General features: G+C 41.7%; 1 protein-coding gene across 1 annotated transcript in view; it reads right to left on the minus strand.

Moving 5' to 3' along the window:
• COL4A2 (collagen type IV alpha 2 chain) overlaps positions 1-11,252 on the minus strand; it is a 199,989-nt gene that overhangs the window by 21,753 nt on the left and 166,984 nt on the right. Inside the window, exons 29-34 of the mRNA XM_007938924.1 lie at positions 10,356-10,526; positions 9,037-9,180; positions 5,251-5,373; positions 4,672-4,853; positions 1,247-1,310; positions 624-698 (exon numbers count right to left, since the gene is read on the minus strand). Coding sequence (XP_007937115.1) covers positions 624-698; positions 1,247-1,310; positions 4,672-4,853; positions 5,251-5,373; positions 9,037-9,180; positions 10,356-10,526 — 759 coding nt within the window. The remainder of the gene's footprint in view (positions 1-623; positions 699-1,246; positions 1,311-4,671; positions 4,854-5,250; positions 5,374-9,036; positions 9,181-10,355; positions 10,527-11,252) is intronic.

Consider the following 11,252-nt stretch of genomic DNA (forward strand, 5'->3'; position numbering starts at 1 on the left):
TTAAACCACCAGCCTTTTGGTTAGCAGTCAAGTGCCTTAGCCACGATGCTACCAGAGCTCCTGGCTCAACTCTTACTTTCCTTTATTTTAGACTCACTAAACAGTAATGTTTAAAAGAAGATCAGGTTATTACATTACTTGCTTCACGTCCTATAATGTGTTCCAGTAGCCAAATCTCTATTTATTGTTTTTCTAAGTTACATTTCATGGGCTATAGCTTCTCCCATCCACCAAGTGTTGATTCTGGCTATTTTCCCTTTTAGAGAGAGACAGAAAGTTCCTGATGTTGTCTTCAGATTTAATTTAATTAATAATTCCCTTGTCTTTCTTGACCCTTGGACTTGAAGATCTCTACTCATTCACTATAAAATTACTTATTTATGTTGTTGTTTTCAGTTGTTATTGAGTTAGTACCAATTCATGGTGAACTTATTTATAGCAGAACAAAATGTTCTGGGTCCTGCACTATCTTGATTACCGTTGAGTTTAATGTTGTGGCTATTAAAATTACTAGAGTGTTGACCAAATATTGATACATTTGGCAAGCCAAGTATATGAATGATGAAATAGATAAGGGATCAGTGTTTTGTTAAAAATGAAGAAATCAAAAATAACTTATGTACCTGTAATTCCAGTGATGCCTCTTTCTCCCTTCAGGCCTGGGCTTCCTGGTAGATTTATGGTGTCTCCAATATCACCTATTGCATGTGAAAAGGATGGTTGAGAACAGGTCTTCTGGTTGAGAAATGATTAGTTTTTCCACGTACTTCTCACTTATCGATATGTTTATGTTCCAATGACCAGGTCATTATGCAAAAATCAGCATGATGCAAAAATGTGAATGACTACATCAGATCACAAAATTGAGGATGATTATATCATTATATAACTGCCAAATCACATCATTACATACCTGCCAAAGTATGAGAATCATGGCCCAGTCAAGCTGACACATAACCTTAACCATCACAGCCAATGTTACTCTAGCCTTGCAGATGTATGGTGTTAATGTGCACAACAGTCAGACAGTAGCTTTTTTTTTTTTTACTATTGTCATGAATTAGAAATATCAGATAAAGAAATACTGGGTAAGTGAGGAGCAGGTGTATAGCTTCTATTGTGGTACATTCCTAGACTAATTTATTTGAAAATAACTAACAGCATCTACACATGCTGCTATCACCACACATGCCCAGAGAGCACTGACTTGTGGATCCCCTATTTTTATTTTAAGAGCAACACTCACCGACATCACCTCTCTGTCCAATCTCCCCATAAAGGCCGGCTCTCCCTGGAGCACCCTTGTCACCCTAAAATAAATTTAAACATGAAGCCATCTTAGAAGACAGTTAAAGAAGTAAGTGTGTAATGTTTTCAAGTTTGAATGCTTAGCGTACTTAACAACCCGCTATGCTAATGGCACTCAAGATCTGTGATCTTGTCATTTTGCAGAAACTCGCTACAGGTTTTCAGCTCAGTATAATAGCTGGTGGTTACATGTTGTTCTTATTTAACTGCAAAATGGTAAAAATGAAACAAGGTTGGCAACTTGATCTCTGAGGAACTGCTATTAATAACATCAGTGATGAAGATCATGAAAGTGGTGACAGGGTGATAATTATGGCCAAGGATTTTGATGACACACATTCTCTGCTAGCACTTACCCAGGTGAACTGGTTTGATCACATTCTAAGAGTTTTACATGTTGAACTGATTTAAACTTCATGACATCCCTTTGAGTAGATACTATTATTTCCCATTTCACAGATAAGGCAATCAAGGCTTGTTAGGTATTGTTGACTCACAGCCACCCCTGTGACAAAGTAGAACTGCCCCATAGGGTTTTCTAGGCTGTAATCTTTACCAGTTCTTTTCTTCTGTAGAGTTACTAGGCCCTGGTGGTGCAGTGGTTAAGTGATTAGCTGCGGAGAGTTTGGTGATTTGAACCCACTAGCAGCTCTGTGGGAAAAAGATGTGACAGTCTGCTTCCATAAAGATGCAGCCTTGGAAATCCTATGAGAGAGTTCTACTCAGTCTTATAAGGTCACTGTGAGTTGGAATTGACTTGATGGCAGTGGGATTAGTTTGTTTATTTGGCAGAGCTGCTGTGCAGGTTCAAATTCCCAAACTTTCAGTTAGAAGCCCAGTGCTTAACCACTGTCCCACCAGGGCTCCCTATATGGAGATTTCTGCTGTTGTGTGCCCACGAATCAATTCTGACTTATAGCAACCCTATATATGACAGGGTAGAACTGCCCCACAGGGTTTCCTAGACTGTAATTTTTTGGGGAGCAGACTGCAAGGTCTTTTCTCCTGTGGAGCTGCTGGGTGAGTTTAAACCATCAACCTTTCAGTTAATAGCCCAATGCTTAATTATTATGACATAAAACCAAACCAAACGCACTGCCATAGAATTGATTCCTACTCATAGGAAGCCCCATTGGGTTTCCGAGGCTATAAATCTTCATGGAAGCAGACTGGCCCATCTTTCTTCCTTGGAGCAGCTGGTGGGTTCAAACCACTAACATTTTGGTTAGCAGTCAAATGCTTTAACCACTACGCCACGAGAACACCCTTTAATTGAGGCTTTTTGTTGTTGTTGTTATGTGCCGTCGAGTCAAACCCGACTCATAGCGACCCCTCCTTGGGTTTCCGAGGCAGTATCACTACGGAAGTAGGATTGCCCAACCTTCCTTCCGAGGAGTGGCTGGTGGGTTTGAACTGCCAGCCATCTGGTTAGCAGGCAAGTGTCTTAGCCACTATGCTACCAGAGCTCCCTTAATTGAGGCTTAGAGAGGTTAAATAATTTGCTCAATGTCACTGAGTTAGTAAGTGGTGGAACTGGAATATGGGCTGCCTGATTCTAGAACTTGCTCTCTATATCATAAAACAGTTACATGGTTGTGCACTTCCACCTGCAGAAAGAGCTATGCTGGTTGCAAATAATGGGACTGGCATAATGTCTCTATCACTCTGTGACTTCATAGATAATAGGCTTTTTTTCTCTAAAAGGGCTTCTTCCACTGAGGGAAGGTAGACGTTCTGGTTCACCTTCATCTCACAGGTCATCATTTTAGCAATGACACAATGACATCAGTATTACAGCAGTGATACTATTACTCTTTCTTAGCAGGGCTTACTTTGAATCTCTAAATTATTAATGCAGCTCCATTTTGTAAGAGGAGTGGGAGGATATGTAAGAGGCTGCATCTGTATTTAGATAATGATCTATTTTTCTTTTTTAAAATTTATTTTATTGAGGTACAGTCACAGAGTAAAATGCACTAATGTTAAATGTCCAGCTTAATGAATTTCTACTAGTGTGCAATGTAGATAAAGATAGAGAATATTTTCAGCACTGCAGAAAGCTCCTACATGCCTCTTCCTAGTCAATACTCAATAATTCTGCCAAAGGATTAGCCACTCTTCCTGCTCCAGATGGCTACTCTTCTGACTTCTTACTATGAAATAGTCTTGTCAGCTCTTGAACTTCATACAAGTGGAATTACATTATATGTACTTTTTTTTCTGGTTTATTTTATTCAATAAAGTCTATGAGAGTCATTATGGCTGTAATATTTTCTCAGTACTGTTTTTACTCTTAGGTAGGATTCCATTGTTTGAATACACCAGTTTATCCTTTCTCTTGTTGATGGACATTCAGACCTTTTCCCAGTTTTTGGATATTATGAACAAAGCTGCTATGAACATGGTCATACATGCCCTTTGGTAGACACAAGCATCTCTTTTAAAAATTTTAAATGGTAGTGATCAGAATGGCTATACACAAGTCTGGTTATGAGATCTGGTCAGCTACCCCTTTTCAGAGTGACAAGAGAGAGACCTCCTGAAAAATTCTGAAGACATTGTGCACAACAGGACAGGCCAGACAGATGGTCAAGCCAAGACGTTTTGCTAAAGGTTTACTAAAACTTCTGATCCACCTAAAATGTGCCAGATTCCACTGTGACTGCCAGGAATGAGTTGGCTGAGTACCAAGGACTCTAAGGGAATAATACCTTTAAATGAAAGAGGACAGACTTGGTCCATAAAATTCGTTTATGGAGAGCCATGGTGTTACATATATTATGTATATTATTTGCAGTGCTTTCCATAAATGTGTAAGGTAGCTAATACCTTCATTTTACAGGTGAGGAAACAGGTGAGAGCCTGCCCAGGGTCATTGTTCACCATCACAGCCATTACAACATAGTGCCTGGCACATACCAAGTGCTCAAACTACAGTTGTTGAATGAAGAAATGACTAAATGGATGGACTGGGATCTGAATCAAGGTTCCCTGACTCCAAGCCCATCTACGGACTCTCAATCCTGAGGGGACACATGTGCTCAAGTGTAGAGCTCTGGTATCTAGAAAATGATATTCTGTTCTCCCAAGGCCCCCATGAAAAAATGTGTGGTTTTCATTTCAGATTGTGGGAAACAACATGCTTCATCCAACCGAAGGCCATGGTGGATACTCAGATCACTGCCAGGTATTGGTGCGTGCCCAGCCCTTCCTTATACTTATCCATGGACCTAGAAACGCCTGAGACCTCTGACTCAGAACGTGTCACTTGGCTGCTCTTATCCCAATAAATGCTGGACTAAAGCACTTTCATCAGCAAACATCACAAGTACAAGCTGAGCAAAGCAAAACACACCAACTTACCCTAGTCCCAGTGAACCCTGGAAATCCTATAATTCCAGGGGGACCAGTCACACCAGGGAATCCTGGTAAACCAGGCAAGCCAGGTACGCCGATGTCTCCTTTTGTTCCTTTGATGTGGCTGGGTAAACCAGGTAAACCAGGCATTCCTGACAGCCCGGGGACCCCTGGCATTCCCTGAAGACCTGTAAGAAGACCCTGGGTATGTAAAGCTCTGGCAAGGATGTAGCACCTTGCCTTCCCAAAGCCTTCAATTTTGCAGTCTCAAGGGCTAGAAATCTTAAAGCAGGAAAGTGAGATTACTTAAGCATCAAAGAATATTTTGTTAGCTCAGTTTTGGAGATCTCAAGATGTCTTAAAGCAAGAAACTGAGATTACTTAAGCATCAAAGAATATTTTGTTAGCTCAATTTTGGAGATCTCAAGATGTCAGAAAATCTGGCACAAACACAAGGGTATCTCTGTGCAGAGATGCTGCTGGTCCTTCAGAAAGAGAGAGACAGGACGAGGGAGAAGGCAGACCCCCTCCACCCTCCAAGGCTGACAGTTTATAGATCAGCCCAAGCCTGATGGTGACCCTCACCTTTTAAGCCTAGGAATCCTTTCAATCCCATAGGTCCTTCATCTCCTTTTTCCCCTTTAATGTCTTTCATTCCTGGCAGGATGATGGGAGGTGGTCCTGGGGGGCCGGGATCCCCACGGTTGCCTTGAAGTGAAGAAAATACAGTTATTTTTTTGGCCTCCAGACTATGTGGAAGAGCACAGATGGATAAAGCCTCCCAGACTCACTGCTTATCTTCAAAGCTGGAGCCTGAGACACTCTGAGCCGTCAGCATGGCTCATTCTCCCCTAACCGGAAAGCCTAAGAGCAGGAGATGAAGTTCTCTGAGACAGACAAGTGGGGATGGAAAATACGTATTGTCCCTTCTTTCCTTTGTTCCTCCCTCTTTCCTTTCTTGTCTGTAAACAAGTGGAGGTGACTGAGGACATGATCCCATAGTTGTGTGGGGCTCTATCACGGAGCACAGAATATATGATGGATGACAGGACCTGCTCCCTTCCTACAGGACCTGTCGGGAGAATGTAGTGAATGTGTGCAAATAGCTAATAACGGGACTCTCAAAAATCAACAGGGTCTCCACTGATTTTCTTTTTTTTTTTTTTGTACTTCATGTGAGTGAATTATTTTTCATTTGTACTCTGACAAGACAGAAATCAAACTTGATCACAAGCAGAAAGGCTCCAAACAGGGAAAGCTGCTTGTTCCATTGTCTTCTTACAAGCACTTTGCTTATTCATGCCTCAGAATTCTTGAAAGGTCAACTGTAGTTAAGGAGCTCCTGGGTGGCACAAATGGTTCCACGTTCAACCATCTGCAGTTTGAACCTGCCCAGAGGCACCTTGGAAGAAAGGTCTGGTGATCTACTTCTAAAAGGTCACAGCCTTGAAAATCCTATGGAGCATTCCTACTCTGTACACACAGAGCTGCCAGGAGTTGGAATCAACTCAACAGTGGCTAACAACCACCGCCACCACCATCACCACCATGATAGTTGCAAGGGAACAGTAATAAGCTGGTGAAATGTAGCAAGAAAGCTCTCTGGTGAGCTTCTGAGGATTTAATAAGTTGGAGGGAGAGTGAGGGGTATTCAGAAAGCTTCGCTGGGAAGCTGAGGGCTATGTATATAAGGTGCGAAATAATATTCAGGCTGAGGGTGTTCTAGGAATCTAACTTCATTGGATGTTAGGGAAGCTGGTCAGTAAAACTTGGCTGAGTGAAAACAACATAGTTTTACCGATCAAACATTTATTGCTTAGTGCTATGCTAGCTATGGAGGAGACTGATAAGTGAACCGTTCCTGCCCTGGGAGAGTTCATAGTCTAGTGGAGGAACAGACACCCACATAGTTGATGTCATTCTAAGAAGGCTTGAATAGAAGTTGTAATGGAACTGAAAAGAATATGGTATAGAAGTCAAGAGTAATTTCATTTCAAATCCAATTTTAAAAGAGCATATATTTTTTGGTGACCAATGGCCTGAAATCTCTAAGTGAACACAAAGATTATTTGAAAATGCAAATGTAAGTTGAAAGTTTGGGAAAAAAGTGCCATAGATGGGAATTTCTATTTTGCTATGAATCTGTAAAAGTTTTAACTCTTTGAAGAGTAATTATCATTTTTTAAAAAAACAGCTTTATGGAGATATAGTTCACATACCATAAGACTCACCCACTTAAAAGGAATGATTGAATGGTGTTTAGTGTATTCACACCATCACTATAAACTAACTTTAGAACACTTTCTTCATTCCCCAGAAAGACTTATACCCATGAGCGGTCAGTCCTTCCTCAATTCTCCCCTACCAACTGTCAGCCAGCCCTAAAAAAAGACCCAAACTCACTCCCATCAAGTCCGTTCCAACTCATAGCAACCCCCACTGGGTTTCTGAGTCTGTAAATCTTCACAGAAGTAGATCATTCCATCTTCCTTCCACAGAGCAGCTAGTGGGTTTGAACTGCTGACCTTCTGCTTATCAGCTAAATGCCTTATCCACCATGCCACCAGCTCTAGGCAACTACTAATCCACTTTTTGTCACTATAGATTTGCATATTCTAGACACTTCATATAAATGGAATCATACAATATGTGACACCATGTTTTAAGGTTCATACATGTAGCACATATAATACTTCATTCCTTTTTATGGCTGAATAATATTACTTGTATGGAAAGAGCACATTCATTCATCAGTTAATAGGCACTTGGGTTGTTCCCACCTTTTGGCTACTATGAATAATGGTGCTATGGACACTGGCATACAAGAATCTGATTGAGTCTCTGTTTCTAACTCTTTTGGGTATATGAATAGGAGTGGAACTGCTAGATCCTATGATAATTCTATGTTTAACTTTTTGAGGAACTGCCAGGCTGTTTTCCAAAGTGGCTGCATCATTTAACATTCTTACCAGCAATATACAATGGTTCCAATTTCTCCACATCCTCACCAACACATGTTATTAGTAATTAAGATTTAGAGACCACTTTGGTACTTTCGGAAAAAAAAGATGTCAGAAAAAAATTCACTGCAAGTGTTGCTTGTTAGTAATGTACTGTGAACAAAGAGCCATGACAGGGCTCAAACCAGCCTCTTTCTCAATGGATTATAATCTGTTTTCCATGATGTTACATTCTTCCAACTGCACTATGTTGTCCGTCTTTTGCCAAACTGAGTTATCCTCCTTAAAAATCTACCTTTTAGCTGGTTTTTACCTAACTTCAACTCTTCCTGCTAATTATGGTATGGTCATGATTGAATATATTTTAATTACATATTATATTTAGTTCTTAATGCTGCTGTTATTTTTTATTTTTATAGTTTCCTATCATAAGATTATTCCCTTATTACACCATTAACACACTGAGGCAGGGATGAAGCCTCATAGAGTATGGTCAGTGACTGCAACACCCCCAAAATGGTCTCAAACTCCATCTCATTTAGCTGTGCTTATAAGAAACTGCTAGCCATTCCCCTCTCCCTCCCTGTCACATTTAGATCACCTCCTCCCTGTTAGAGAGTAACCTGTTCTTTAGCTGTTGTTGTTGTTGTGTCATTGAGTTGACCTGACTCATAGCGACCCCTCCTTGGGTTTCTGAGGCAGTATAACTATAGAAGTAGGATTGCCCAAACTTCCTTCCAAGGAGTGGCTGGTGGATTTGAACTACCAGCCTTCTGGTTAGCAGTCAAGTGCCTCAGGCACTATGCTACCAGAGTCTCGGGCAATTAAAGCCCTAACCCAGCAGTGTTTTATCAAAGCAAATACAGGTGGTTCCCAAAGTGCTGCCTGGGACCCCCTCCTGAGTGGCTCGGGTGCTACTAAGACTGTAAAGTGGTCATGTAGCCTTCCAGTCCTGGTCACGTAGACCCCGTCTTCAATCCCCTAGACTCAGGTATAAAGAATCCCAAAAGATGGGCGGGTTTTTGCAGATATTCTTGGATCCATTCCAGCCTGGCTGCCCCACTGGATCAGAAGAAGTTTGTAACAAGTTTTGTAAGCCTGCATCTACCTTTTGTCTACCACTCTGTAAACTCTCTCTCCCCCTTTCTTCATTTTGTTTTTCCCTCTTATTCTTAAAACTCATGCTGGTAACAGGACCCCCTGACAGATTTTGTGGTTTCTCCAAACTCATCCTAAGGGAAATTTCAAACCCCCTGGGAAATTCCTAGGATAGTTAGTTTTGTTTTTTTTTTAATACCAGTTTGTAGATCTAAGTTTCCCAGCTATGGTGGATTCTCAAAGATCATCCTGAGCAGTACCATGAAAGGGAATCTCAACCATGTAAAAAGAATTTTAAAGGGGGTGGGCATACCTTTAACACCTGGTTCACCAGCCAGACCTTTTGGACCAGGAAGTCCAAAATATCCAGACTCTCCTTTGTTTCCTGGATATCCAGGTCTTCCTTTAAGCCCAACCATGCCTTGGAAACCTTCCATACCTGGTGAACCTCTGTCACCTTTAGAAGGAAAAAATACTGGGTTAGCCTTGAATAAAATGGACAGAACATTTCAAATTCAGTTTTCTATAACATTTCAACTATGTAAGCTCTTAAATGAGAAGATGCTAAACTAAGATTCTTCACTGAAAACAGGAATTTGTGGAACATCATTTTCTAAGTGACCTTGTCCACTGACCAACATATGTTGTTGTTAGGTGCCATAGAGTCAATTCCAACTCATAGCAACCCTATAGGATGGAGCAGAACTGCCTCCATAGAGTTTCCAAGGTTGTAATCTTTATGGGAGCAGATTGTCAGGTCTTTTTTCCCATGGAATGGCTGGTGGTTTTGAACCATGGGCTATTTGGTTAGCAGCTGAGTGCTTAACCATTACGCCACTAGAGTTCCTTACCAATGTATAGATAGAGGGAAATAGAGTCAATCTGCCCCCAGAATGGCCATTAGAGAACAAACTATAAAGGCAAATGCCGAGGTCAGGCAGAGAGACTATGAGGAAATATGGATGTAGCACAGATCCACAGGCCCGTCAGGAAGAAGTTAGAGAGCTACTAGAAATTAACATAACATTAATACTGCACTTAAATGGAAGTCAGACAAAGGACTATCTGTCTTTTGCAATATCCGAAGGACAGAGTGCTCTGAAACTGGTTTGTTTGTGTGCCAATACCACCACCCCCCTTGGGCTTCTGAAGTGGTGTCACTACGGGTGTAGATTGCCCAATCTTCCTTCCAAGGTTTGAACTGCCAGCCTTCTGGTTAGTAGTCAAACACCTTAGGCACTACCTCACCAGAGCTCCTTTTTTGCTTTTTCGGTGATAAACTATATTTCTTTGTTTTGGTTTTACATTTATCAAGCAGCCTCTTGACCTGACTCTAGTTTCCTGAGTGGGCCTCTCTACTAATTTCGCTATGCAGATGACAAATCCTGTTATTAACAAATTGGCATTTTGAGGCACATCAATCACACCCAAGTCCAAGCTGCATTAGTCAGTTTTCCCCAGATATGACAGTCACTGGGGTGAGTGGGGCTGTTAGGCTTCAGATCTGCAGATGTATGAAGTCATTCCCAGACATGGGTGATGGAGATGTCCTGTAGAGCTGTCCCAAGTCATAGCTTAACCAGCCTACCACCCCTGTCAAGGCTATTCCCATGAGCACGGTTCCATAATTACCTTTTGGCCCAGGGATACCAGGCATTCCATCTATTCCTTTGAATCCAGGGTTTCCAGGATGACCTCTCTCACCCACTAAGCCAGTGTTCCCTCTATCACCAGGAAGTCCTTTCATGCCCACAGGGCCAGGGGTACCTGTGTCTCCTGGATCACCCCTGTCACCAGGCAGACCTATCAAAAATAGGAGAAAGGGAAACTGTAAAAACAAGGAACAAATACACAAACAGAGACAACTTCTCTTATAATATCAACTACCAAAACTTTTCTGGAGAAGAAGAACATTCTGGAAGGAAAATGCAAAAGGACAAATATAGGGGTATGTTTTAAATGTGTAACCAGAGCATGTAGAGAAACCTGGAGGACTGGCCTTTCTAAAAGGTCTTTCTTCTAAAGTTGGAGGCTAACCTGTGTGATGCAAACCAAACATGACTTATGAGATGAATCTCATTTTCTCCACTTAAGCCCTCTTACCTTTAAAATCCAAAGGAACAAAACTGTAATGGGGGAGTGATGAGGCACGTGCAGGAAGGGGACTGCCAATGCTAAGCCTGGGCATGACTGCTGAGGTTATGTCCAGAGGGCCACCTGTGCCTCTTGAACATCTGCTTGCTCTGTCCCTGGAGATGACGTTCTAGGGGACAAGTCCCCAGTGCACCTGCCAATTCAGCTCCTCATGCCCTTTCCCTTCTCCTACCTCATTATCTTCATTTTTATGACTTCAATAGCTTCTCAGTTCACCACTGTCTTCTAGTCTCTCCCCACTCCACACCCTCATGCACAAATCTGCCAACTGCATTCCTAAAATGCCTTAATTCATTCCTCTATTTAAACCGTTAGGAGCTCTGGTAGCATAGTGCCTAAGGCACTTGACTGCTAACCAGAAGGCTGGCGGTTCAA

The sequence above is a fragment of the Orycteropus afer genome, unplaced genomic scaffold, assembly GCF_000298275.1.
Source record: "Orycteropus afer afer isolate SDZICR_OR568_19922 unplaced genomic scaffold, OryAfe1.0 scaffold00055, whole genome shotgun sequence".
Lineage (NCBI taxonomy): Eukaryota > Metazoa > Chordata > Mammalia > Tubulidentata > Orycteropodidae > Orycteropus > Orycteropus afer.